This window comes from Rattus rattus, chromosome 3 (genome assembly GCF_011064425.1).
Source record: "Rattus rattus isolate New Zealand chromosome 3, Rrattus_CSIRO_v1, whole genome shotgun sequence".
In the NCBI taxonomy this organism is placed as follows: Eukaryota; Metazoa; Chordata; class Mammalia; order Rodentia; family Muridae; genus Rattus; species Rattus rattus.
The window spans coordinates 6,851,430-6,876,651 of NC_046156.1; the positions used below are offsets into that span (position 1 = coordinate 6,851,430).

A 25,222-nucleotide genomic window follows, 5' to 3' on the forward strand; every position below is an offset into this window, starting at 1 on the left:
TATATGGTTCTACAGGAAAAGCTAATCTACCCTAATGGTACAGGGGAATATAATCTATCTTGATGGTTCAGGGAAAACTAATCTACCCTGATGGTTTAGGGAAAACTAATCTACCTTGATGGTTCAGGGAAAGCTAATCTACCCTGATGGTTCAGGGAAAGCTAATCTATCCTGATGGTTCAGGGAAAGCTAATCTACCCTGATGGTATAAGTTGTCTAGCATAGGCTACTTGTGGGGATCGACTACAACAGAGTAAACTTTATCATTACACATGGTCTCACACTGGACAAGGAGGAGCTTCCTGCCACATTGGAGCATCTCTTTCTGTATTTCAGGCTAACCCAGAACTCAGTTCATAGACCAGGTTGGCCTGAAGTTCTGGTGACTTTCCTGCCTCAACTTTCCTAGTGCACACCCCATCATGCCTGCTTTCTTTGGTCTGTTAACTATGCTATATGGTTTAACCGGGCTTTTCTATTTGTCAAGTACATATGCTGTAAAGGCCATTTATAGTACCTTGTTTTATTTTTTAATTTTACTTTTTATTTCTAGGACATGCACAATTAAAAATCCCTGCTCTAGGCTCTGCTTGAACGCATCCATAGGTCTAAAGGAAAGTTAAAGAGATGGGGAAAATGTTAGAAGAATATCATGACATAGAGTTAATGGGTCAATTTTCAAACTCGGAGGAAAGACATATTACTAATCAAGAGCTGAGGGGCTGAGGTTAGGGTAGCAGCAAGGAGCACTTGCTATCCTCCAAGGATCAATCATTGGAATTTCCAGCACCAATATGGTGGCTCAGACTCACAACCTACTAGTCTACTCCAGTCCCAAGAAATGCAATACCCTCTTCTGTCCTCTGAGTGCAACAGGCATGCACATGGTGCGGAAATGCGGGCAAAACACCTATACACATAAAATAAGTGGATTTTTTTTAAAGAGCAAAATAAAATAAAGTTAATTTTCGGAGATAGTTTTAAATGAAGGTTAAAAAGGAGGCCCGATAGTTATGAAATACACTGTTCCCGAATGGCTGACGGAAGCTTGTGACTTATTATTAACTTGGAAACACAAATAAACGATGAAAATTAAAGTGTCCATACAGGTCTTCTGGCTATAGGATGATGTCACGGTCGGTCTTGCTTTCACAGAGATCACCCCGTACCCGTGCAGCTTTTCATGGTTAGAGCAGGCCCCGCTCCAGGGAGAATGGAGCGTAGAGTGAACGCTGCTGCTTGCTGCGTTCCTTAGGGCAGGAGCCAGCAGCGAGTTCAAAGCAGACGAGAAGTCCACACAGTGGCCTTTGCACTTTCAATCATTAACAGGTCTTTTCTGGTCACCGGACTGCAGCAGGAACTGTAGGCTTTGTAAATGCGCAAGATGTAGTTAACAAAGTATTAGGGTTTTCTAACTCTCTGTCCCTCTGTCTGTCTCTCTCTTTAGGTCCCTCTTCTTTCTTTTGAAGACTACTTTTGTAGGTGGGTGCCACTAAGTCTAAAAAAATAATAATAAATAACAATGCCCTCGGCAGACACACTGGAGGCCGGAGCATGGAGTTCCTCTACCTGCACCTGGGTTGTTGAGAACCCAGAGTTGGGGCACGAGTGACTTATGGAGGCAGGAGTCCCCAGGCATCAGCAGGCAGTAATCCCAGTCTGAACGACCGGGTTGCCTGCCCTGCACATCTCGGGCAGATCTCCTGGAGTCTAGTACTTGAAAGAAAAGAAGAGAAAAGAAAAGAAATGCCTCCCCGCAATCAAGACTAAAAGCTTGTTTGCGGTCCCGGGCGACTTACCCTCCTCTACAGTAGGAATCAAACCTCCTAAACTCCGGAAGTTCCTTAGGAAAAGAGATGGGCGGGCTTTTCCTAACTTTGAAAGGCTCCACCTCACCGGCTCCACCTCTACGGTCCTGCGACGCAGGCCTCGCTCCTGGTTGCGCAAATGGGGAAGTTTGGTCCTCTACGGCCACCGTGGAGGCAATATGGCTGCGCCCATGGAAAAGAAGACGAATTCCAAAGCAGAGAGCCAATTCCAGATCGCTCGCTCATGGACCGCAGCACAGAGTTCGGCCGATGGAAGGCGCAGAGTCTGAGCAAGGCAGACCTTAGCCGGAAGGGCAGTGTGGACGAGGACGCGGTGGAGGTGGTGGAGCTCCTGAATTCGCGGGAAGAGTTTTTCACTACCAGTTCCTGCGCAGGCCGCATCCTCCTTCTAGACGGGGTGAGGCCCCAGCCCGCGGAACCTGTGCGGTCGGGACGGTGATCTCGGTGACCTGTGCTTTCAAAGAGTTGCTTGTGATCTCCCTGGGGCCCTTACAAGCGATGTTGTAATGCTAATACCCCCCCATACCCCTCCCACACACACACACACAATGATGGTGGAATCCCCTTAAGTGGCAACAGCTAGAAATTTGGGTTTATAGGATGCTAGAGGAATTTAAGTCTCTAGTCCCCCGAGTCACGCCCAACCGCACTCAAACCCGCTCTTACCAAGTCACTGTCACTACTAGATGGGCATCCTAAGACTAAGAGGTCGCTGCCCCATAGTGGCCAACTTTATTATTGCAACCCTGGCCATTTTTGGTAAATGAAACAATACTTGTGGAAGCCTTTGGCTGGCAACTGTTGACTGTTACCACAATTTACATGCTCTCATCCTCTTCCTCTCCCACGAACTGAGAGGATAACTAGACAACATCGGTTGCATAGGATTTTGAGTGAGCGAAATAGGATAATTTATTCCCAGCTTTATCATCGTGACTGGCCCACATTGCTGGTTAAAAGTTGCTAGGTCCCTCTTGGTTAATCACTTACTGAAGTCCCAGATTAGCAAGGTCTGTTTATGTTTACATTGCTTCCATCACTCTCGTCACGTTCATGGACACTCTTGCTCATAAACTAGCACCTCTCTACCACTGCCGCGACTGGGTTTTTTCAGGAGTTTTCTAATGAGTCTCTGAACACTATTTTCTCTCCTCCAAGCCATGTTACACAACACATTCATTTTCTGTGTGTGTGTGCACACACACGCGCACGTGCAGTGTGTGTATACATATATAATCATAAATAGAATAATACAATATATTTATATGTTTGCCTTTAAAAGCAGAATTTTCGTGGCTAAGTATCTGTGCCGAAACTTTCTTACTTTAGAAAATCCAAATTTATACTGTACTGTATTCTGCAATCCTTTCCTCTTTTTAACTGATTGCCAAAGCTGAACTGTTTTCTTCTTGGCTTTTAGTTACCTGTTCCTGTCTTGCTCATGCCCTTCATTTAGGAGTGGCAGTTCTGAGAACTGAACTTAGAGTCTCGCTGTGCTCAGCAAATGCTCTGCCACTGAGTTACATCTCCAGCCTCCTCCCTACCTTTTTTTTTTTTTTAACCTTCTAAAACGGGGTCTTTCGAAGTTGCCTAGGCTGATCTTGAACACAATAGACCAAGGAGTCCTTGAGCCTGTGATCCTCCCGCTTCCGCTTCTGGAGTAGCTGTTCTGTAATGCTTCCTTATATCCACATATCTGAGACATGAGCCTCCAAGCTCTGCCATTCCGCCATACACAGAAAGAGGTGCACACAAGCACAGCACCCACTTACCAGTGGCTGTTCATTCTAAACCGTCTTAGGACTCTTTCTGAGCCTCTTTTTGTTGATGTATCTTATACTTTGTGGCAATTTACTTTTACTCTGCATCATCATCATCATCATCATCATCATCATCATCATCATCATCATCATCATTATTATTATTATAAAAGAAGGAAAGTGAAAAAAATCAGGATGAGAAAAACATAGATAAACCAGAGATGTTCCAAGTCATAGTATTAGATTTTGTACATCTGTTAAATGTAAACCACTCATTTGACTCTGAAGTTTATAGTAGCCAGCACAAGGCCAAATATGTTACTATAGCCTTATGATGAAAACCAGTTAACTGTGCTCCGTGTTCACGGTTACTTTTGAGACACAGTGATCTTCCGGAATGTGGTTCCTTGCTCTCCCTTTGCAGTATCTGAGGGAAGGATCTGCATATATCTATTAGAATTTGCAAAGAAACAACGTTTCAGTCAGTGTTGTAACGAAAGCCCTTCCAGATCTTTGGCACATTGCTCCTCGATTCTTTGCAAATACAGTCTACTTTACGAATCTCAAATGCATGTCCATAGTGATGAGGAAATTCTCCAAAGGAGTGCCTGTCCCAGGAGTCAGCAAAAGGTAGATCTTCCATTGTGTTAGCCACACTGTTCTACAGGAGGTTCCCCTCCCTTTTTCATTTTATGATGAGCTGCTCCTCATCTGTTCCTGCCAACAGAGCAACGGGACCAGCGGCATGTGACCCTTGCTCGGTAAGTGTGCTCATCAAGCGTTCATAAGGCCTTGGGTCACATCCCCAGCGTCACAACACAAACAAAGAAGCAAACAGAAAACAGACACTTTTACCTTTCAAGTCCCAAGTTATCTGAGTTGGATTTTTCTCCCAGTTTATCTTCACCCAAAATATATTGAATTATTTTCAGTGATCCTTCTGAGTGCTAATTTAGGAATGCCCGTCGCGTTATACAGTGCGAATGTACTCATTTTGTTAAGTGTTATAATTAAGTTGTCTGTTGTTTTAGAGCACGAATGGTCCCGGAGTTCAGAAACAGCACTGCTGCTGGCTGCTGGTCACACACAAGCCTTGTGTGAAAGATGACGTGGTAAGTTTTTAAACTAAGAGATGAACTTTAAAAGTCCGCAGTATGAACGAGGAGTAGAACGTCCCCTGTGTAATTGTCGTGGCTGAAGATTATGAAGCGTAGAAAGCTTTCGCTACATCTGCCGTGTCGGGCTGTAGGGGTGACCGACCATGTGGAAGCGCCCCTGTGCCTGCAGCTCAGCAGAGGAGCCTCCTTGGCAGCAGCAGAGTTTGGCTCACTGGGCCCAACTCTCTCATTCAGCTCTGTTATTTAATAACTTTGCAACCTGGAAAAAAATTATAAAAGAAGGGACTTCACTCTGCATTGCCAACTTCATTGTTGGAAATAAGGGCTTATCATTTACCAAGGTCACGTCTGGACACGTTCATGGCTGTGCCCAGTGTGTCTTCTCTGAGCCTAGAGGGTTAGGTGAGCACCAGGAAGGTTGGATCAGACAGACACCTTTCCCTCCAGGTCCTTGTAGAAATCCAGTCCCATCCTATGCAGAAAAGATGAAAGGAGAGAAATAGACACTGAGCGAGGCATGGCTGGTTCAGGCATTCTCCTGTAGAAGGGGGAGAGCTCCCTCCCCTTCATATGCTCCAAGGGCAGATGCCCCACCTCACCCCATAAATAAATAAGTAAAGAAATGTAAAGAAATGTAAGTAAAATAGCAAATAATAAGGTTTTAATAAAATGTCAAAAGGCAGAGGACACAGATATCTCAGACAGAGTGGTTAGTGGGCCAGAGAATGTCTAGGAAGCAGAAGGCGGGTGGGAGGACCAACGGTTGACAGGACGGGGCAGGGCAGCCACGCCTCATGCTGACCTTTGGTTCCCTCAGATGGCAGCTCTGAAGGGTGCGACCAGCGATGCTGTGTTGAAGTTTGAACCATTTATCCTCCATGTGCAGTGCCGGACACTGCAGGACGCACAAACCCTGGTAAGACTTTGAGCTTGCTCTTGAGCTTAGACATCTGTCAGTAGAATTAATTTTAGGCCTGAAGCCAGCTTTTGAAAATATTTAATGATTTATTCAGCTTCTCTTTGGCTTAGTTGTTCTCACCTGTTTGACTGGTCTAGCTATTTCTGTCAAGTGTTAGGAGCAGGGACTCCTGGTAACCTCTGGGGAGTGAAGTGAGTGCCCACACATGACGCCCTGCCTCCCTCAGCTCCATTCATGTGAATTTCACAGTGCTGTGTCCTTGGTTTTCTGGCTGAGTTCTAGAAGAAAGCTCTAGAACTGCATGTTTGAAGTCTCCCTGCTCATCGTGTCCCTTTAGCTTGCTTACGTGCAGAGTTGTTTCACTGCAACTGTAATTTACTGAGAGCACTCTCCATGTACCAGAGCATCTGGGGAGAGCTGTGTGCTCTCTCACTCACAAGCTGCTCTGAAGCTCTGAAGAAGTTCCTGAAGCTAACACTGAAAAGGAAGAAACAGAGTTAGGCCTGCAGCTGGGAAACAAAGACTCCAAACAGATTACAGTTCCCAGTGCGCAGTTTCAGAAGCAAGAAAGGACTTGGTGTATTCACAGAGCAGAAGAAGCAGGGCTTGGAGGGGAGTGAGGATGAGTGGACAGAAAGACGGAGGCCTTTAGGGCAGAAGAGGTCCATTTGCCTTGTCAGGCAAGGGCTAGCTGCAAAGGCTTGGTGTTTCCAGAGCCTAGTTCTGCTACAGAATAGTCAGGGCTCCGTTTTAGTGGCTGCTGACGGGTGTGGTGAAGGGTGGTGACATGGCCTAAGATGACAACAAAGAACATGAGAGGGTGACAGAGTCAAAATGTATTAGCTTTTTCATTAACAGAGTGATGAGGTCATTCAGGAGTCACACAGCCTGTGGGGAGGATTGGTGAAGGGAATCACAGCTGCACCATAGTGTCACAGCACCTTAGTGTCACAGCGCCATAGTGTCACAGCACCATAGTGTCACAGCACCATAGTGTCACAGGACATAGTGTCACAGCACTATAGTGTCACAGCACCTTAGTGTCACAGCATCTTAGTGTCACAGCACCATAGCGTCACAGCACCATAGTGTCACAGCACTATAGTGTCACAGCACTATAGTGTCACAGCACCTTAGTGTCCCAGCACCACAGTGTCACAGGCCATAGTGTCTCAGTACAATAGTGTCACAGGCCATAGTGTCACAGCACCATAGTGTCACAGCACCATAGTGTCACAGCACCTTAGTGTCACAGCACCATAGTGTCACAGGCCATGGTGTCACAGCACCATGGTGTCACAGCACCATGGTGTCACAGCACCATAGTGTCACAGGACATAGTGTCACAGCACCATACTGTCACAGGCCATGGTGTCACAGCACCATAGTGTCACAGGCCATAGTGTCACGGCACCATAGTGTCACAGGCCATAGTGTCACAGCACCATAGTGTCACAGCACCTTAGTGTCACAGCACCATAGTGTCACAGGCCATAGTGTCACAGCACCATAGTGTCACAGCACCATAGTGTCACAGCACCATAGTGTCACAGGCCATAGTGTCACAGCACCATAGTGTCACAGGCCATAGTGTCACAGCACCATAGTGTCACAGCACCTTAGTGTCACAGCGCCATAGTGTCACAGCACCATAGTGTCACAGGCCACCATGTCACAGCACCATAGTGTCACAGCACTATAGTGTCACAGCACTATAGTGTCACAGCACCATAGTGTCACAGGGCATAGTGTCAGGGCTGCCTTACCCTTCAGAAGTTCACTCCATTATCATCACGATGAGAATCATGGTAGTGCACAGACAGATGTAGTTCTGAGACGGAGCTGAGAGCTCTATAGCTTGATTCCTCTACCAGAGGGGACTCTTCTGCCCTGGGCAGAGCCTAAGCATAGGAGGCCTCAAAGCCCATCCCCAGCGTGACACACTTCCTCCAACAAGGCCACACTTCCTAATAGTGCCCCTCTCTGTGGGCCAAACATTCAAAACCACACCCATTCAAACCACCACCACACAGACCTGGTCCAGTTCCCAGTGGAGCCTAGATGCACTCTTCTGGGCCAAATGTCGACTGCAACTGCACGTTAGAGCTCCCTGTGTGACATGCCGACTGCACGTTAGCGCTCCCTGCAGTAGAGCACAGTAGGCCCTCCCTGCCTGTGAGCACACTCAGTGTCGCCCAGTCTGTCAGGTACTGGAGAGGAATAGAAGGCCCATGGTCTCCCCAGAGTTTGCATTTATTCCAGGGGAGGGAGAGAGCCCAGCAGTCAGAGACAGGCTGTCTCCTGGAGTAAGTGCTGTTTACAGCACGGTCAGGGCACTGCTAGAGAGCAGTGGGAAGGAGCTTCAGGAAGGCAGGAAGGCAGCTGGGAGGCTTCCTTGCAGAGAACCAGATGGGAACAGACCCGTGAGAAATTAGCACAGAGTAGGCCAGGTGGAAGGGGTTGGGGGTAGAAGGGGGCATTGAAGGGGGAAAGCTAAGGCTCACTCTGGAGCCTGAGTCATTGGATGGACCGTGGTGTTCTGGGCCAAAGCCTGGCTGAGTGAGGAATGGGACTCTAAGACAGAGTCCCCTGTGGGTGAGTGGCTCGGACTGGAGATGGGACTCGTGAGTACAATCCTCGTGGTGCCCAACACAGGGCACTGACGATATCTCAAAAGGAGAGCCCTGTACAGTAAATTCTCCATGCCTGCACTGTGGATATTTGGTTCTTTATACCATAGAATGTTGTGGAAGCGTCCCTGGCTAAACTACCTCTTGTATATCAATGTCCCTGCCACCACAACTGTCCTGTAATTGTGACAGCTTGGCAACCATTAATCCTTCCTGTCACTTCAGAACACCCCTGAGGGACAGAACCATGCCCAGTCAAGAGCAACTGAACTGAGGAAGCCTGTGCCCTTTAGAGCTGACGAGATGCCTGAGCATCTCCATGGGTGCGGCACACACTCAGGCCATAGCCGCTCACAGCTACAGCCATGGCTTCCTATAGGACGGGAGAGGATGCTGAGGGAAGTCTCCTTTCTTAGAGAAAGCACTTCATTCGTTTGACGTTTGCTTCCGTCCAGCATGGTTTGGTCATGTGCTTTAGTTCAGTCATTGGTCAGAAGCCAGTTTTACCCTCTCTTGGTGAGGTTTCTGAGGCGGCTCTCGGAGTTTGTATACCAGGCATCGTGATGGGCTTTGAAGCACAGCCCACGCAGCCAATCACATTGATGGTTTTCAGTTACCTGTTTCTGCCACTTACGTATGGGATAGGGCTGAGGGTCTGGCAGGTTGGCAGCCCAGAACCTAGGGTGATGTGTTCTCTTACAGCATTCAGTGGCCGTTGATTCTGGCTTCAGGAACTCAGGCATCACCGTGGGGAAGCGAGGGAAGATCATGCTGGTAAGGAGCCACGCCATCGGCAGGAACAGTTCTGAAACCGCTGTCTTTTCTTCCTGCACCCAAGTTCCCAAATGATGACTGAGAACCATTCATGGATAAGGCCTAGGCCATAAGTTTGGGCTTGTTCCTGCTAGCTCATATTCCCTTATCCCGTTTAAGCTAGTCTAGGTTCTGCCCTATGGCTGGTTACCGCTCCTTGGCTTCCTGTATCCAACTTCCTGGAGTCCAGGTGGCGAGTCTTCCCACCTGACTATCTCCTGGCGTTCCTCTCTCTGTGCCCAGATGTCCCCCCTTGTAAGCCTGCGTCAGCTCACTGGACATGGGCTTTTTATTGTGGGGAATGCTTCCACACAGTACACAGAGACTCTCTCAACACAGTTCTATGAGTCTGACATGAACAAGATTGTCTGTTAGTCCCCCCCCCCGCCCTTTCCCTCCTTCCCAAAATCCAGACATTGCCATCCAGACATTGGATTCATATCTGAGTCCCCACCTCCCCCCTTTTTTTTTTTACCACACTCTCTGCTTGTACCTGTTCCTTGTTCTTCCAGCCTTCTCCTGAGTCATCAGGGATGATGATAACTGTGGTGGTGCTGTGTACACAGCCTCCTGGGCACCAAGACTTCCTTGCTGACAACCTCTGTCCACAGCTGTGCTTGCATCTGTCTCCTCAGAGCCCTAGCACATCTTTATCCTTGAGCCAAGCCCAGCCGTGGGGAGCAGTTCACTCTACCCTCCGATGCATGATTGCATTCAGTCTGTTTCATATCACTGCATCAAAACTGTGTAGTGACATACTGTGTGATCTGCAAAATCAAGGAAACGTGTGTTCTGTCCCTTCACAGAAACAGTTTGCCAGCCCTTGATCTCAGTTACCCCAAGGTCCTTGCAGCCCTCGATCTTTTTGTCCTTTCCTGGCCAAGCAGACACATAGTAATGTTGCCCGACTCTGATCTCTGTGGTGTCTGCTGTTTGCACAGGACACACTGTACCTGAACGCTGTCAGACCCCTTCTCTTTGAGCTCCCCCCACTCTATGTCTAACAAACAGCCTGTTTCTCAAACTGAGGTGACTGGCAAGGAATTCAGAGCATGACTGACTGGCTGACTGACTGACTGACTGGCTGGCTGACTGACTCAAAGCCTTCGCCCCAGCATATCATGCGTGCCCAAGGGAAAGTTCACACACTTCTTTACCTTTCTTTCACTTTCCCTGTTTCCAGTCAGTCATGGTCTGATCGTATCTGCCTCTGTGCCTTTGCCAACCAGGTCCTGCACCCTGTCCTGGTCCTGCGCCAGCACTCGGCATCCATCTCCTCATTTCTGAGAGAGAGAGGTCTCCTCCAGCCAGGCCCGTCCCTGACCCACATTGCCAGAATCTCTCCTTCAAAACACCAGGGTCTCCCAAGCTTTTCCTAGTTACTCACAGCCTTAAACTGCCGTAGGGTGTGTGTGTGTGTGTGTGTGTGTGTGTGTGTGTGTGTGTGTGTGTGTGTGTTGTGTGCATGCACAAATCTGTTCTACCGCTGTTGCTGCTCTGACTAGAACCTCCACTCTGTTTTTGTTTTTTTGGTTCTTTTTTTTCGGAGCTGGGGACCCGAACAGGGCCTTGCGCTTGCTAGGCAAGCGCTCTACCACTGAGCTAAATCCCCAACCCCCCCACTCTCTGTTTTTATGTTTGATGAAATTGTCCTTATCCCTGGAAATTCCACACAAATGCTTGCTTTGGTGTGGAGCTGAGCACCAGACTTCACCAGAGCATCTGTCATGTGATTAGCGTGTTTCACTTGTGAATGTTTGTTCACACATAAGGATTCATGTGCTACATACGTTGTGATTCTGTGCGGTTGTTTATTTCTAAGTGTGAGCTCCTAGAGGCAGGGGCCAGGCTGTGCTCCTCTGGTTTATCTTGGCTACTGGGAAGCTCAGTAGAGATCTAATACATGAGTTTCTGTTCCTCAGTGCAAATGGGCTTTGTAGGGGCTTGGTTTTGTTTTTTGTTCTGTTTGCTTCTGTGCTTGCCCTCTACCCGGCTTTGGGATGCACAGGGATATACTGTTTCCTCCACAGTTGCTAAGATCAGCAGCCATAGCCCTGAAGAGGCAGCCATGCTGCGGTGGAGGAAGCAGGGCTTCCCGCTTGCCGTACTCAGCTCCAGCAGGTGCTCGAAGACACCCTCATTTTCCTCGAGGCCTGTATTGCTGTGGCATCTATTTCTGTTCATGTGCCAAAGCTTTCTAAGCCATAGTGAGGTTGAAACTGTATGAAGTTCTTAAATTCTCTGATATTATCTCCTCTAAAACAGGATGTATAGACTGTCCTTGCAGAAGTCCGTTCTGTCTCCTTTGGTTGGTTTGAGGTTGGTAAATTAGATGAAGTCAAGGGCCTACCTGCTGTAACGGGAGTTAACTGTTGTAACTGAGCCCCATCTGCAGAGACTCTTTTCTTCACGTCTAAACTCCTATCTACCCAGGCTGTCCGGAGTACACATGGATTGGAAGTCCCACTAACCCACAAGGGGAAACTGATGGTGACAGAGGAATATATTGAGTTCCTCTTAACTACAGCAAATCAGAAAATGGAGGAAAACAAGAGAAGAATTGGAAGGTACATTAATTATTTATTCCCATGTTATTCATTCATGCCTACATTGTACTTGAAATAGGGATGCATGTTCTTTTATTTTAAGCTTATAATCCAGGCAGTTTATGTAATCATCTCCCTCTTGTGGAGAAAAGAAAGGTGACTGAGGTCCAGTGCAACTAGAGCACAGTGAGATGGCACTCCACAATTGCAGAAGGAGGCATTGCAGAGACAGATGTGACCACCAGCAACACTGCTAGCTAGAGTCCGACAGCAGTGGGCACAGCTTGAGGGGAGTTGTGCACACTGCCCTGAAAGTTGCCTGGGCTACTCTTTCCATTCTGACAACGTCTTAGACCCCGGACTAGTTCAACAACCAGCTGTTGTCATGGAGCAAATCTGGAGTTGCCTCCCTCGTTGGTGAACTGGAATGGAGACTGATTCCAATTCACATCTTTCTGCTTTGCCTTCCGTTGGACCTCCTGGCAAATGAACATATAGTGCCCTTTTAACAGAGTGTGTCTATAAATGCTGCCTTCCATGTGTGCAAGCAGTGCCACTCAGGTACCCTAGGCAAGCTGTACCTGTGTGTGAGTGTGTGTGTGTGTGTGTGTGTGTATGAGTGCATGTGTGTGTGCATGAGTGGGTGTATGAGTGCATGTGTGTGCATACATGTGTGTATGTGTGTGAGTGCATGTGTGGGTGTATGTGGCGAGTGTGAGTGTGTGTGTGCGCGCACCTGTGTGTGCATGAATATGTATATGAGTGCATGTGTGTGCATGCATGTGTATATGTGTTTGCGTGCATGTGTGTGTGTGCATGAGTAGATGTATGTGGTAAGTGTGTGAGAGGGTGTGTGAGTGGATATGCATGTGTATTACATGAGTGTGTATGTGTACATGCATGTGTGTGCAAGTGAGCCAAATCACCTGTTGTAGAGGTCAGATGACACCTTTGTGAATTATATGATTTTGAAGATCAAGTTCCCAGTCTCCTTCTGCGCCCAGAGCTAAAGTTGTCCCACAGTCCTCCGGACCCAAAACCTGCCCACAAAGAGCTAGTCTCTCAGGAGCCCTCTCACTACTAAGCCCACAGGTGAGACTCCACTTTCTCTCCACTAATTGAACCAAAGAGAGCCCCACAGGGAGTACACAGTGCTCTGGAGCTGCAGGGCGGCCTAGGACAGGACCCTTCAGGCCTCCATCTGCACCCAGAGCTGGGGCTGTCCCACAGCACTCTGGACCCAAAACCTGCCATTGGAGAGCTGGTCTCCCAGGAGTGCTCTCACTCCTAAGATCACAGGCTCACAGGTTCACAGGAAGGACAAGCTCTAGTCAGAGACAGGAAGACCAACTAACATCAGAGAACCAGATGGCAAGGGGTAAGCACAAGAACCTAAGCAGCAGAAACCAAGACTACTTGCCATCTTCAGAATACAGTTCTCCCACCACAGCGAATACTGGATATCCCAACACCAGAAAAGCAAGATTTGGATTTAAAAATTTGGATGATCATGATAGAGGACTTTAAGAAGGAGATAAATAACTCCCTTAAAGAAATACAGGAGAACACAAGTAAACAAGTAGAAGGCCTTAAAGAGGAAACACAAAAATCCCTTAAAGAATTATAGGAAAACACAACCAAACAGGTAAAGGAATTGAACAAAACCATCCAGGATCTAAAAATGGAAATAGAAACAATGAAGAAATCACAAAGAGAGACAACCCTAGAGAAAGAAAACCTAGGAAAGAGATCAGGAGTCATAGATGCAAGCATCACCAACAGAATACAGGAGATTGAAGAGAGAATCTGAGGAGCAAAACATGCCATACACAACATTGGCACAATACTCAAAGAAAATGCAAAAAGCAAAAAGCTCCTAACCCAAAATATCCTGGAAATCCAGTACACAATGAGAAGACCAAACCTAAGGATAATAGGTATAGAAGAGAATGAAGATTCCCAACTTAAAGGGCCAGTAAATATCTTCAAAATTATAGAAGAAAACTTCCCTAACCTAAAGAAAGAGATGCCCATGAACATATAAGAAGCCTATAGAACTCCAAATAGATTGGACCAGAAAAGAACTTCCTCCAGTCACATAATAGTCAAAACACAAAATGCACAAAGTAAAGAAAGAATATTAAAAGCAGGAAGGGAAGGGGTTGGGGATTTAGCTCAGTGGTAGAGCACTTGCCTAGGAAGCACAAGGCCCTGGGTTCGGTCCCCAGCTCCGGGAAAAAAAAAAAAAAAAGCAGGAAGGGAAAAGATCAAGTAACATATAAAGGTAGACCTATCAGAATTACACCAAACTTCTCAACAGAGTCTATGAAAGCCAGAAGATCCTGGGCAGATGTCATACAGACACTAAGAGAACACAAATGCCAGCCCAGGCTACTATATCCAGCAAAACTCTCAATTACAATAGATGGAGTAACCAAGATATTCCATGACAAAACCAAATTTATACAATATCTTTCCACAAATCCAGCCCTACAGAGGATAACAGATGGAAACCTCCAACATAAGGAGGGAAACTACACCCTAGAAAAAACAAGAAAGTAATCGTCTTGCCTTAAACCCAAAAGAAGATACCTCAGAGTAAAAGGCTGGGAAAAAAATTTCCAAGCAAATGATCCTAAGAAACAAGATGGAGTAGCCATTCTAATATCGAATAAAATCAACTTTCAACCAAAAGTCATCATAAAAGATAAGGAAGGACACTTCATAATCATCAAAGGGAAAATCTACCAAGATGAACTCTCAGTTCTGAATATCTATGCTCCAAATGGAAGGGCACCCTCATTCATAAAAGAAACTTTACTAAAACTCAAAGCATACATTGCACCTCACCCAATAATATTAGGAGACTTCAATACCACACTCTCATCAATGGACAGATCATGGAAACAGAAACTAAACAGAGACACAGTGAAACTAACAGAAGTTATGAACCAAATGGATTTAACAGATATCTATAGAACATTTCATCCTAAAACAAAAGAATATACCTTCTTCTCAGTACCTATGGTACCAAAATTGACCATATAATTGGTCACAAAACAGGCCTTAACAGATAAAAGAAAACTGAAATAATTCCATGCATCCTATCAGATCACCACAGACTAAGGCTGGTCTTCAATAACAACAAAAAATGACCGAAAGCCCACATATACATGGAAGCTGAACAATGCTCTACTCAATAACAGTTTGGTCAAGGAAGAAAGAAAGAAACTAAAGACTTTTCAGAGCTTAATGAAAATGAAGGCACAACATATCCAAACTTATGGAATACAATGAAAGCAGTACTAAGAGGAAAACTAGTAGCTCTGAGTGCCTCCAAAAAGAAACTGGAGAGAGCATACATTAACAGCTTGACAGCACACCTGAAAGCTCTAGAACAAAAAGAAGCAAATACACCCAAGATGAGTAGACAGTGGGAAATAATCAAACTCCGGTGAAAAAAAAAAAAAAAAAAAAAAAAAACAACAACATCAACAACAAAACCAGGAGCTGGTTCTTTGAGAAAATCAACAAGATAGATAAACCCTTAGCCAGACTAACCAAAAGCCTATACTCAACAAAACTGGAAAATCTGGATGAAATGGACAGTTTTCTAGACAGATACCAGGTACCAAAGCTAAGTCAGGATCAGATAAACCATCTAAACAACCCCATAACTCCTAAAGAAATAGAAGCAGTCATTAAAAGTCTCCCAACCAAAAAGAGCCCAGGGCCAGATGGGTTTAATATGAAATTCTTTCAGACCTTCAAAGAAGACCTAATACCAATACTCATCCAACTGTTCCACAAAATAGAAACAGAAGGAGCTCTACCCAATTTGTTCTTTTACACTTATACCTAAACCACACAAAGACCCAACAAAGAAAGAAAACCAGACCAATTTCCCTTATGAATATCAATGGCAAAATACTCAATAAAATTCTCACAAACCAAATCCAAGAACACACCAAACGATCATCTCCATCAAGTAGGCTTCATCCCAGGGATGCAGGCACGGTTCAATATAGGGGAAGCCATCAATGTAATCCACTATATTAAACTCAAAGAAAAAAATCACATGATCTTCTCATTAGATGCTGAGAAAACATTTGACAAAATTCACCACCCCTTCATGGTAAAAGTCTTGGAAAGATCAGGAATTCAAGGCCCATGCGTAAACATAGTAAAAGCCATATACAGCAAAACAGTAGCCAACACCAAACTAAATGGGGAAAAACTTGAAGCAATCCCAATAAGTTCAGGGACTAGACAAGGCTGTCCACTCTCTCCCTACCTATCAATATAGTACTTGAAGTCCTAGCCAGAGCAATCAGACAGCAAAAGGAGGTCAAAGGGATACAAATTGGAACAGAAGAAGTCAAAATTTCACTATTTGCAAATGATATGATAGTATACTTAAGTGACCCCAAAAATTCCACCAGAGAATTCCTACAGTGATAAACAACTTCACCAAAGTGGCTGGGTATAAAATTAACTCAAACGAAGCAGTAGCCTTCCTCTACACAAAGGATAAACAGGCTGAGCAAGAAATTAGGGAAATAACACCCTTCACAATAGGTACAAATAGTATATAATATCTTGGTGTGACTAACAAACAAGTGCAAGATCTGTATGACAAGGACTTCAAGTCTCTTAAGAAAGAAATTGAAGGTCTCAGAAAATAGACAGATCTCCCATTCTCATGGGTTGGCAGGATTAATATAGTAAAAATGGCCATCTTGCCGAAAGCAATCTACAGATTCAATGCAGTCCCCATCAAAATTCTAACTCCTTCATAGAGTTAGAACAATTTGCAAATTCATTTGGAATAACAAAAACAAAACAACAACAACAAAAAAAAACAGGATAGCAAAAACTATCCTCAACAATAAAAGAACTGGGGGAATCACTATCCCTGAACTCAAGCAGTATTACAGAGCAATAGTGATAAAAACTGCATGGTATTGGTACAGAGACAGACAGATAGACTAGTTGAATAGAATTGAAGACCCAGAAATGAACCCACACACCTATGGTCACTTGATTTTTGGCAAAGGAGCCAAAACCATCCAATGGAAAAAAAGATAGCATTTTCAACAAATGGTGCTGGTTCAACTGGAGGTCAGCATGTAGAAGAATGCAAATCAATCCATTCTTATCGCCCTGTACAAAGCTTAAGTCCAAGTGGATCAAGGACCTCCACATAAAACCAGATACAGTCAAACTAATAGAAGAAAAAGTAGGGAAGAGCCTCGAACACATGGACACTGAGGAAAATTTCCTGAACAAAACACCAATGGCTTATGCTCTAAGATCAAGAATCGACAAATGGGACCTCATAACGTCGCAAAGTTTCTGTAAGGCAAAGGACACTGTCAATAGGACAAAAAGGCAACCAACAAATTGGAAAAAGATCTTTACCAATCCTACATCCGATAGAGGGCTAATATCTAATATATACAAAGGACTCAAGAAGGTAAACTCTAGAGAATCAAATAATCCTATTAAAAATGGGGTACAGAGCTAAACAAAGAATTCACAGCTGAGGACTATAGAATGGCTGAGAAACACCTAAAGAAATGTTTGACATCCTTAGTCGTCATGGAAATGCAAATCAAAATAACCCTGAGATTCCACCTCACACCAGTCACAATGGATAAGATAAAAAATTTAGGTGATAGTAGATGCTGGTGAGGATGTGGAGAAAGAACACTTCTCCATTGTTGGTGGGATTGCAGACTGATACAACCACTATGGAAATCAGTCTGGAGGTTCCTCAGAAAATTGGACATAGTACTACCTGAGGACCCAACTGTCCTACTCCTGGGCATATACCCAAAAGATGCTCCGACATATAACAAAGACACATGCTCCACTATGTTCATAGCAGCTTTATTTATAATAGCCAGAAGCTGGAAAGAACCCAGATGTCCTTCAATGAAGGAATGGATACAGAAAATATGGTACATTTACAAAATGAAATACTACTCAGTTATTAAAAGCAAATGACTATATGAAATTCTTAGGCAAATGGATGGAACTAGAAAATATCATCCTGAGTGAGGTAAACTACTCACAAAAGAACACACATGGTGTGAAGTCACTGATAAGTGGATATTATCCCAAAAGCTTGGAATACCCATGAAACAGTTCACAGACCACATGAAGCTCAAGAAGAAGGATGACCAAAGTGCAGATTCTTCAGTCCTTCTTAGAAGGGAAAACAAAATACTCACAGGAGGAAATATGGAGACAAAACATGGAACAGGGACTGAAGAAAAGGTCATCCAGAGACTGCCCCACCTGGGGATCCATCCCATATTCAACCACAAAACCCAGTCACTATTGCTGATGCCAAGAAGTGCATGCTGACAAGAGCTTGAAATGGATGTCTCCTGAGAGGCTCTGTGAGAACCTTTCTGATACAAATGAGGATGCTTGCAGCTAACTGTAGGACTGAGCACTGGGACCCCAATAGAGGAGTTAGAGAAAGGACTGAAGTAGCTGAATGGATTTGTAACTTCATAGGAAGAACAACAATATCAACCAACCAGATCCCCCAGAGCTCACAGGGACTAAACCATCAACCAAAGAGTACACATGGAGGGACCCATGGCTCCAGCTGCATATGTAGCAGAGGATGACCTTGTCCAGCATCAACAGGAGGAGAAGAAGCTCTTGGTTCTGTGAAGGCTCACTTCCCCAGTGTAGGGGAATGCCAGGGTGTTGAGGTGGGAGTTGGTGGGTAGTGAGATTATCTTCATAGAAGGAAGGAGAGAGGGGAGGAGTATGGGAGTGGGGGGAAGGGGGTAACATTTGAAATGTAAATATATAAAATATCCAAGAAAAATAAAATTAAAGGAAAAGAAGATCACGCTCATGCCATCAGGCCTGTGTGGCAACTTCTTTGACCACAGAGCCATCTCACTGTGGCTCACCAGGACAAGTTGTATATTTATAAGGTGCAGAGTGATGGACATTTTTATGTAATTTCCCTTTTTTTTTCTCCCCACACTTTTGAAAATCTCGCATTGCATCGCTGCCTAAGTATCTCTCAGTCACTTTTCTTTCCATCTTCATTGCCTCTCTCTATTCAAGACCTATGTAGCAGCCCATCAAGCTGGTCTCAGAGCAGGATGTGGATCGGATGTCTGTCTATCACCTGAGTTGATCTCTGCATTGGTGTCAGAGTCATGTCCTTATACTGGAGAAGAGCCCATGGCTTGACATGCCTGCCTGAAACCCCTGACTACCTAGAGGTGTCCAACCTCAGCTAAGACAAAGGCGCCGGTGATACCAATGGGACCTAAGTTTCCACAGCGGCCCAGGTTCAACGCTGTCCCACCAAATTACTCAGCCCTGTTCTACCAAGTCACTGTTGTATTTTGATTGTGTTATCTGTAACTTGGGTGAAATGCCACCTCAAAGAAGAGTTGCCAGTCATTAAACAGCATGTACTTCATGGCAGGCCTCAGTGCCTGCTGTGGACTCAGAACAGGGAGACCTTCTTCCTTTGTCACTCAACTCTGAAGCCTACCATATCTAGAGTTACTGAAGCCTCCCTTAGGTTACTGTGTGACCTGTACCAGATTGGGGAGTTGGGTAGGGGGGCAGCTGATCCCTTACACACAGTAGTCATCTCAGCACACAGATTCTGGTTTAGGAAAATTTGATGATAAATCCTTGCCACCAAGCATGGATTATCTAACCAAAGCAAAGCTTTCAGGTAGGCAGCTTGCCTAGCTTCCCAGCAGCCTGCCGACATGAGCTGCACACAGACACTCACTGCCACAAAGCTCACTGTGCCAGGTAGACACTGGGCTGTGTGTGTGTTGTGTGTGTCTGTAGGGGGTGGGATGGGAGGGAGATGCGGGGTGGAGGGGGGGACAACGCAGGAAGCAGCAGTTCAGTTTCTCCTGTTTTCTGCCCTGAATTTCAATAAGTTTATAAATATAGCTCAGGATCATCTAACTCTACACCTGGCAAAGTTAATTGAGCCATGCTCACCAACCATAAAATCAAATTATGAGTTAAATCCATTGCCTCAAAAATGTGTTTTGAGATGATAGTTTGTATGCCGCTATCAAGAGAGCAGACTCATCATATAAAATCAGGGAAAAATTAAAGAAGGGCAAAAGTGTCTTAAGATCCTGATTACAAGAATACGTGTGGATTCAGAGTAGAGTGTGCGAGCAAATTAGGGCTCCTCAGGGAGCAGCCAGATGCAGGCACAGAACTCCTGATCCTAGGAGAGAAAAGTTCGACAGCCATGGGTGGGTATAGGGAGAGGCCTACCTCATCATGGGGCCAGTTTCTGGTTTAGACAATCAAAAGAATTGGGAAACCTCAGCCCGACAAATAACACTTAATCAACCCCAAATAGCTTAGCAGCCTGACAAAGTTACAAGTTAAAGTACTTAAAAATATTTCTGTGCATGTGTGTTAATATGTGTGCATATGTGTGTATAGGTATGATGTTTGTGTGTGCATGTGGATATGTATGCATACATGTGTGTGTGATGTGTGTGTGTGTGATCACATGTGGCAAGTATGTGAGACTTGTATGTGTATATGGCATATGTACACGTGTTCAAGCTTATGTACGTGTATAATATATGTGTGTGATACCTGCAGATGTATGCAGATGTATGTAAGTGTGATGTGCATGTGTGCAGGTGTGTGTGTGTGTGTGTGTGTGTGTGTGCTGTGTGTATGTGTGTATGGTGTCTGTACCTGTGTGCAAGTTTCCATATGTATGTAAATGTAACGGCCTTTGTCCTGCCCTGTCACTATTTGCCTTATGCCCTTGAGACATGGCTCCTCACTCACCCTGGTGCTAGGAGGTTCACAAGGTCCCAACAGCCCTACTGGCTCACAGACCACTCATGAGCCTTCTACAGGGGTGTCAGGATCTGAAGTCGGGTCCTGATGCTTACGCAGTGAGTGCTGTTACCCACCGAGCCATCTCCTCGTACCCTAAAATGCTTCTAGTAGAGGAAAGGTCTTGTTCATGCTTGTGAAAGTAGTTCCCACGCCTGTCCTCTGTGGGGAGGGACTCAGCAGAGGAGCTGAGAGCCCGCGGTGTCCGGAACCAGACAGGACAGTGAGGGAGCTTGGCCTGCTTTGTAAAGCGCCAATTTAGAGACTGGAAGAGACAGGCACTGACAGACACTGTAGGATACTTCATACATAACGACTTCCAGGTGGGAAACTTGAAGCTTGTAGGTCTGCCTCTGACTGTGAGGGAAGGGTTTCTTTGTTAACAGGAGGTTAGGCCCTGCATCTGACAAAGCCATGTGGCCCTGAGTAGAAAGAAATTAACCATGTTCTTCTTTTCATCAACTGTGTAATAAAATATTAAATAAAACAGAATAAAGGGCTGACTATATTGGCATATAATATTGTTAAGAGTAAAGAAATCAGAAAGGCATAGTAATTGAATCTGTTTCCAGCAGTTGATTTATTTATTTTTTTTATCTTTTTTACTGTGGTAAAATGTGTGTAACAGAAATTTACCATTTTAACCAATGGCGTTACGTACATTCACGTGATTAGTAGCCATCGCCACCACCTCCAGAGCCTTCATCCTCCTGAACAGAAACTTCGTCCACTGAGCACAGCCACTCCCCACCTGCAGCCCTCAGAGCACCCCATTCTGTGTGTCAACTAGACTTTCCAGCTAGTGAGATTATGCAGTCTGTCCCGTTGTGCAGCTGCGTCTGTGTACTCTGTTGTGATGTCCTGTTGTCCTGTTGTAGCTGCCGTCTCTGTGTACTCTGTTGTGATGTCCTGTTGTGCTGTTGTAGCTGCTGTCTCTGTGTACTCTGTTGTGATGTCCTGTCGTCCTGTTGTAGCCGCTGTCTCTGTGTACTCTGTTGTGATATCCTGTTGTGCTGTTGTAGCTGCCGTCTCTGCACTCTGTTGTGATGTAGCAGTTTTGTTTGTTGCCTGAGAATTGAGCCTAGGGCCTTGTGTGCGCTTCATAGGAAACCTACCCCAGAGCTGCATCCCTGACAGCTGATATGCTGTAGCAGGCATCAGTGACTTCTCTCTTCCATTGTGTTTATGGTGCACACACAATGGGGTTTTGTTTCCCTGTTTGTCTGTTGATGGGCAGCTGAGTAGTTTACAGTTTTACCTGTGAGACTGTCACGGCTCTGAGCATTGCTCGCCAAGCATACTCCTCCCACTTGCAGGTCTCTAGTTCAGAACTAAAGTAGCATGGTAAATCTACATTTAACCCCCTGAAGAGCCGCACACATGCTGCCCACGGCAGATGTGCATCTTGCATTGTCACCAGCCATGACAACTCAGAGCCCTGCCTTGCAGACAGCAGCAGGGTGGTGTGAGGCGACCCTCAGTAGGGTTCAGCTTGTTCTCTGGTGTGTAGTGGTATTCAGCCATCTACCTGCCTGCCATCCTCACAGATGTCTGTCAAGTTTCTTGTCCAAGTTTTAGTTGGTTGTTGTTTTGCTCTGAAATGCGGGATTCCTATCTGCTGGATGTCCAACAGACAGGTGATACTTTCTGTGTCTGCGGACGCCCTGATCACTACCAGCAGTATCTGTAGGGGCAAGAAAGTTATAGATTCTTGTGAAGCTGTCTTCTGATTTTCTTTTGTTGCCTGTATTGGTGTTAAGGCCAAGAGAGCAATCATGACCAGATTTGCTCTTGTAACGTTTCCATTGTTCTGTTTGTTGGTCTGTTTGTCTCACACTTTGGTTCTTGCATTTAGGTCTTTGCAGGTATTTTCTTTAACCAGGAGGTGATAACACTGGTTAGTGACTGAGTAATCAACCATAGGGCCGGTGAACCTTTTGTCTACCACACCTCCGAGCTCCACTCCACATCAGATGAGAACTAGCCCAGTACTGTCCTTAGACAGTAGTTCTCATTAGCAGGACACCAGAAATGAACAGTGTCCTGTTTATTTTCATGAAGGTAATGGACTGGGTGAGGACAAATATGGACTTACACGTTCTTTCAGAAAGCAATTCAGATACCAATGAAAGGAGAAGGACGGCAGGCATGGAGTAGAGAGATGAGTCCGAGGTGGAGCCTGCTGGGAAAGCTTTGGTAGCAGTGTAGGTGGGCTTTCTGACAGGGGCCGAGGAGTGGTGAGCAGTGAACAGCCCTGCAGTCAGTCACTGGGCTTCCACGGCGAGGAGCTGTGAACTCACTAGTGCGGTTAGAAGTGTGGCTAAGGGAAGTGCTGAGCAGGCCCTGGGGCGGGTCTTACCTGAATATCTCTGTGGTGGGAGGAGCTGAATATCCAGAAGAAGGCAAGTGTGGCAGAAATGGAAACACAGCACTCAACTAGACATGGCGTCCGCATGGCTGGCTTCACCGGTGAGAGCTGCTCTGAAAGAGTTGAAAACACACTTTTACAGCAGTGAAGGCCAAGAAAGATGTAGTCGGTTGACTTCATAGGTTAAAGCACCACATTGTCACACTTCAGACCAGTTCATGGTTTGTTTCAGTCATCCATTAACACTCATATATGTGACCATATATTTAATTCTTTACAGGTTCTATAACTGCCTACAGCATGCTGTCAAAAGAGAAACAATTTCAAACTCACGCTCCGAGATCAAAGAGAAAAATAACCCACTCTGTACTCCTAAGAATCAGAGGAAGCAAGGAAAAGCACGTGACCCATCTACGACTGAAGACGATGGCGGGGAGCAGCTCAAAGGCAGCGATGGCTGGGGAATCGGTGCTGTCCTCTTCCTGGGCGATGACTAAGACTTGGTGGGAATCGGCTCTGGTTCACTGTGCTGCTCTTCACAAGAGCATCAGGGTTCCCTGAGGGCACCCGACCCCTCAGGAGGCTGGAGTTAATCTCTCTATTGTAGAGAAACTTAAGTGTAAATGGCTTTTCAAAGTAGCTTTGTATATGTTTGCTCTCTGAAGTCTGCTTTTTAAGCATATTAGGATTCACTCTACAAATAAACCTAAAACTTCCCATGTCTGTTTATGTCAAATAGGAAAAGCAAGATTAATTCCTCTCTGAGGTAGCCTCACCATCATGAGCATTCGAGTGGGAACCATAGGGGAAAGCTCACCCCACCCCAGAGCTTTCTTTAAGGGGAAGGAAGGTCAGAGTTTGCATTTCTTGCCTTGGGCAAATGTTTCCGCTCACTTTGGCCTTGTGGATAAAAGTAACCAATATGCATGCCAGTATTTCATTCAGAGAAATACCGGACCCTTCTTTCTACTCTGTCACTCACCACCAGCGCTTGCTGCTGGCAGCCTCTGAGACACCTGGGTGGAGCTTTTTCTAAACTTGCTTGGGAATGATCACCGATACGCAGACATCCCCATAAAACAGAACACATGTGCTGTGACAGCTGGAAGGGTCAAAAGCCCTGGGCTTTAGTTCCATCATCAGAAGCCCTACAGCAAATCATTAGTTTTATGGGATTCCATTTCTTCTACACAAATTCTAACACCTGCTGTGTTCACACTTCAGGGGTGACTGGGTCAGATAGAAAGTGTGAGCACTGACAGCAGTAGTCTATTGCAGAACTACCATTTTTGCTCATTGAAAACGAAGGTGACTTCACTGTTTTCAAATCACGAAAATGATATGATGCCATCAGGGAGCATCATGGGAGCAGAGGGCATCTCTAGCTTTGGCAGCAAGCGCTTGAGGCAACTGGTCAGCTTGCATCCATGGTCAGGGAGCCAAGGGGATGGTGCCGCCCACATCAGAATGCATCTTCTCTCCTTGATTAAACCTCAGAGAGCAGACACCAGCGGTGTCTTCAGGGTGAGTCCGAATCTTATCAAACTGAGATTGACTGTCACAAGTCTAACCGTTACCAGTCTGAGGTCCGAACACATGACTCTTTGAACTTTTATCAAGATGTATCTTATTAGTTCTGGTTATAGGTATGTATGTGTGTTCGAGTGCAGATACAAACAGTCACCCATATAGTCAGAGGTTTCAAGTGCCTCTGGAGCAGGCAAGTGTGATCTGCTCACTACAAACACATCTCAAGTCAGGCGATTCCAAACACTGGCAAGCTGGAAGTGAAGGTTAGCTGAAAGTCGTCTTTACTGTTTTTAAGTGTGTAAGTGAAGCCAATCATCCAGCATTCTAGACACCACCAATAACAGACTGACTCCTGATGGCATGAGGAAAAGCCACACGAGCAGAGGGCGTGACAGACCCGTACTGTAGATTTCTTCTGTCTTCCATTGGATGAGCAGGCCCCTCCGATGCTGTCTACGATCGATCGTGACAATGCTATGTTTGCACACTGGTGAAGGGCATGGCTTCTGTGCAAAGCTGTGTGGCTTGAGCCTTGCACAACTTACACTCTTGAAGCTATGCAGCGACACGTCACCTGTAAGCATATATGGCTTCGATGTCAGGTAGGAAGCTGGAGCAGGAAAAGGAGACTAGCGGGTTTTAAATGTCTTGGGCATGGCTTCCAAATTACTGAATAAAACCTAAAGGATCTGCCAGGCAAGCAGGCAGAAGGAGTGACAACATGTAAACAGAACCCTGGGAAGGGCCAGTATGGGGGGGGGGTCATCCTGGGGAGGACCAGCTTGGGGAGGGCACCTGGGGCTAGCATGGGAGGGTACCCTGGGGCCAG

The 25,222-nt window shown here is 45.7% G+C and overlaps 2 protein-coding genes across 2 annotated transcripts in view; one reads left to right on the top strand and one right to left on the bottom strand.

Moving 5' to 3' along the window:
• The window catches only part of Cryz (crystallin zeta), a 28,141-nt gene extending 26,200 nt beyond the window's left edge, over window positions 1–1,941 (bottom strand). The window contains exon 1 of the mRNA XM_032897123.1: window positions 1,800–1,941. The gene's annotated coding sequence lies outside the window, so the exon portion shown is untranslated. The remainder of the gene's footprint in view (window positions 1–1,799) is intronic.
• Window positions 1,916–23,599, top strand: Tyw3 (tRNA-yW synthesizing protein 3 homolog). Its single transcript, XM_032897122.1, has 6 exons — window positions 1,916–2,226; window positions 4,621–4,701; window positions 5,525–5,623; window positions 8,959–9,030; window positions 11,503–11,636; window positions 23,144–23,599. Exons 1-6 carry the CDS (start codon window positions 1,948–1,950, stop codon window positions 23,358–23,360), a joined length of 882 nt encoding a protein of 293 aa, XP_032753013.1. The 5' UTR covers window positions 1,916–1,947; the 3' UTR covers window positions 23,361–23,599.
• The last annotated feature ends 1,623 nt before the right edge of the window (window positions 23,600–25,222 follow it).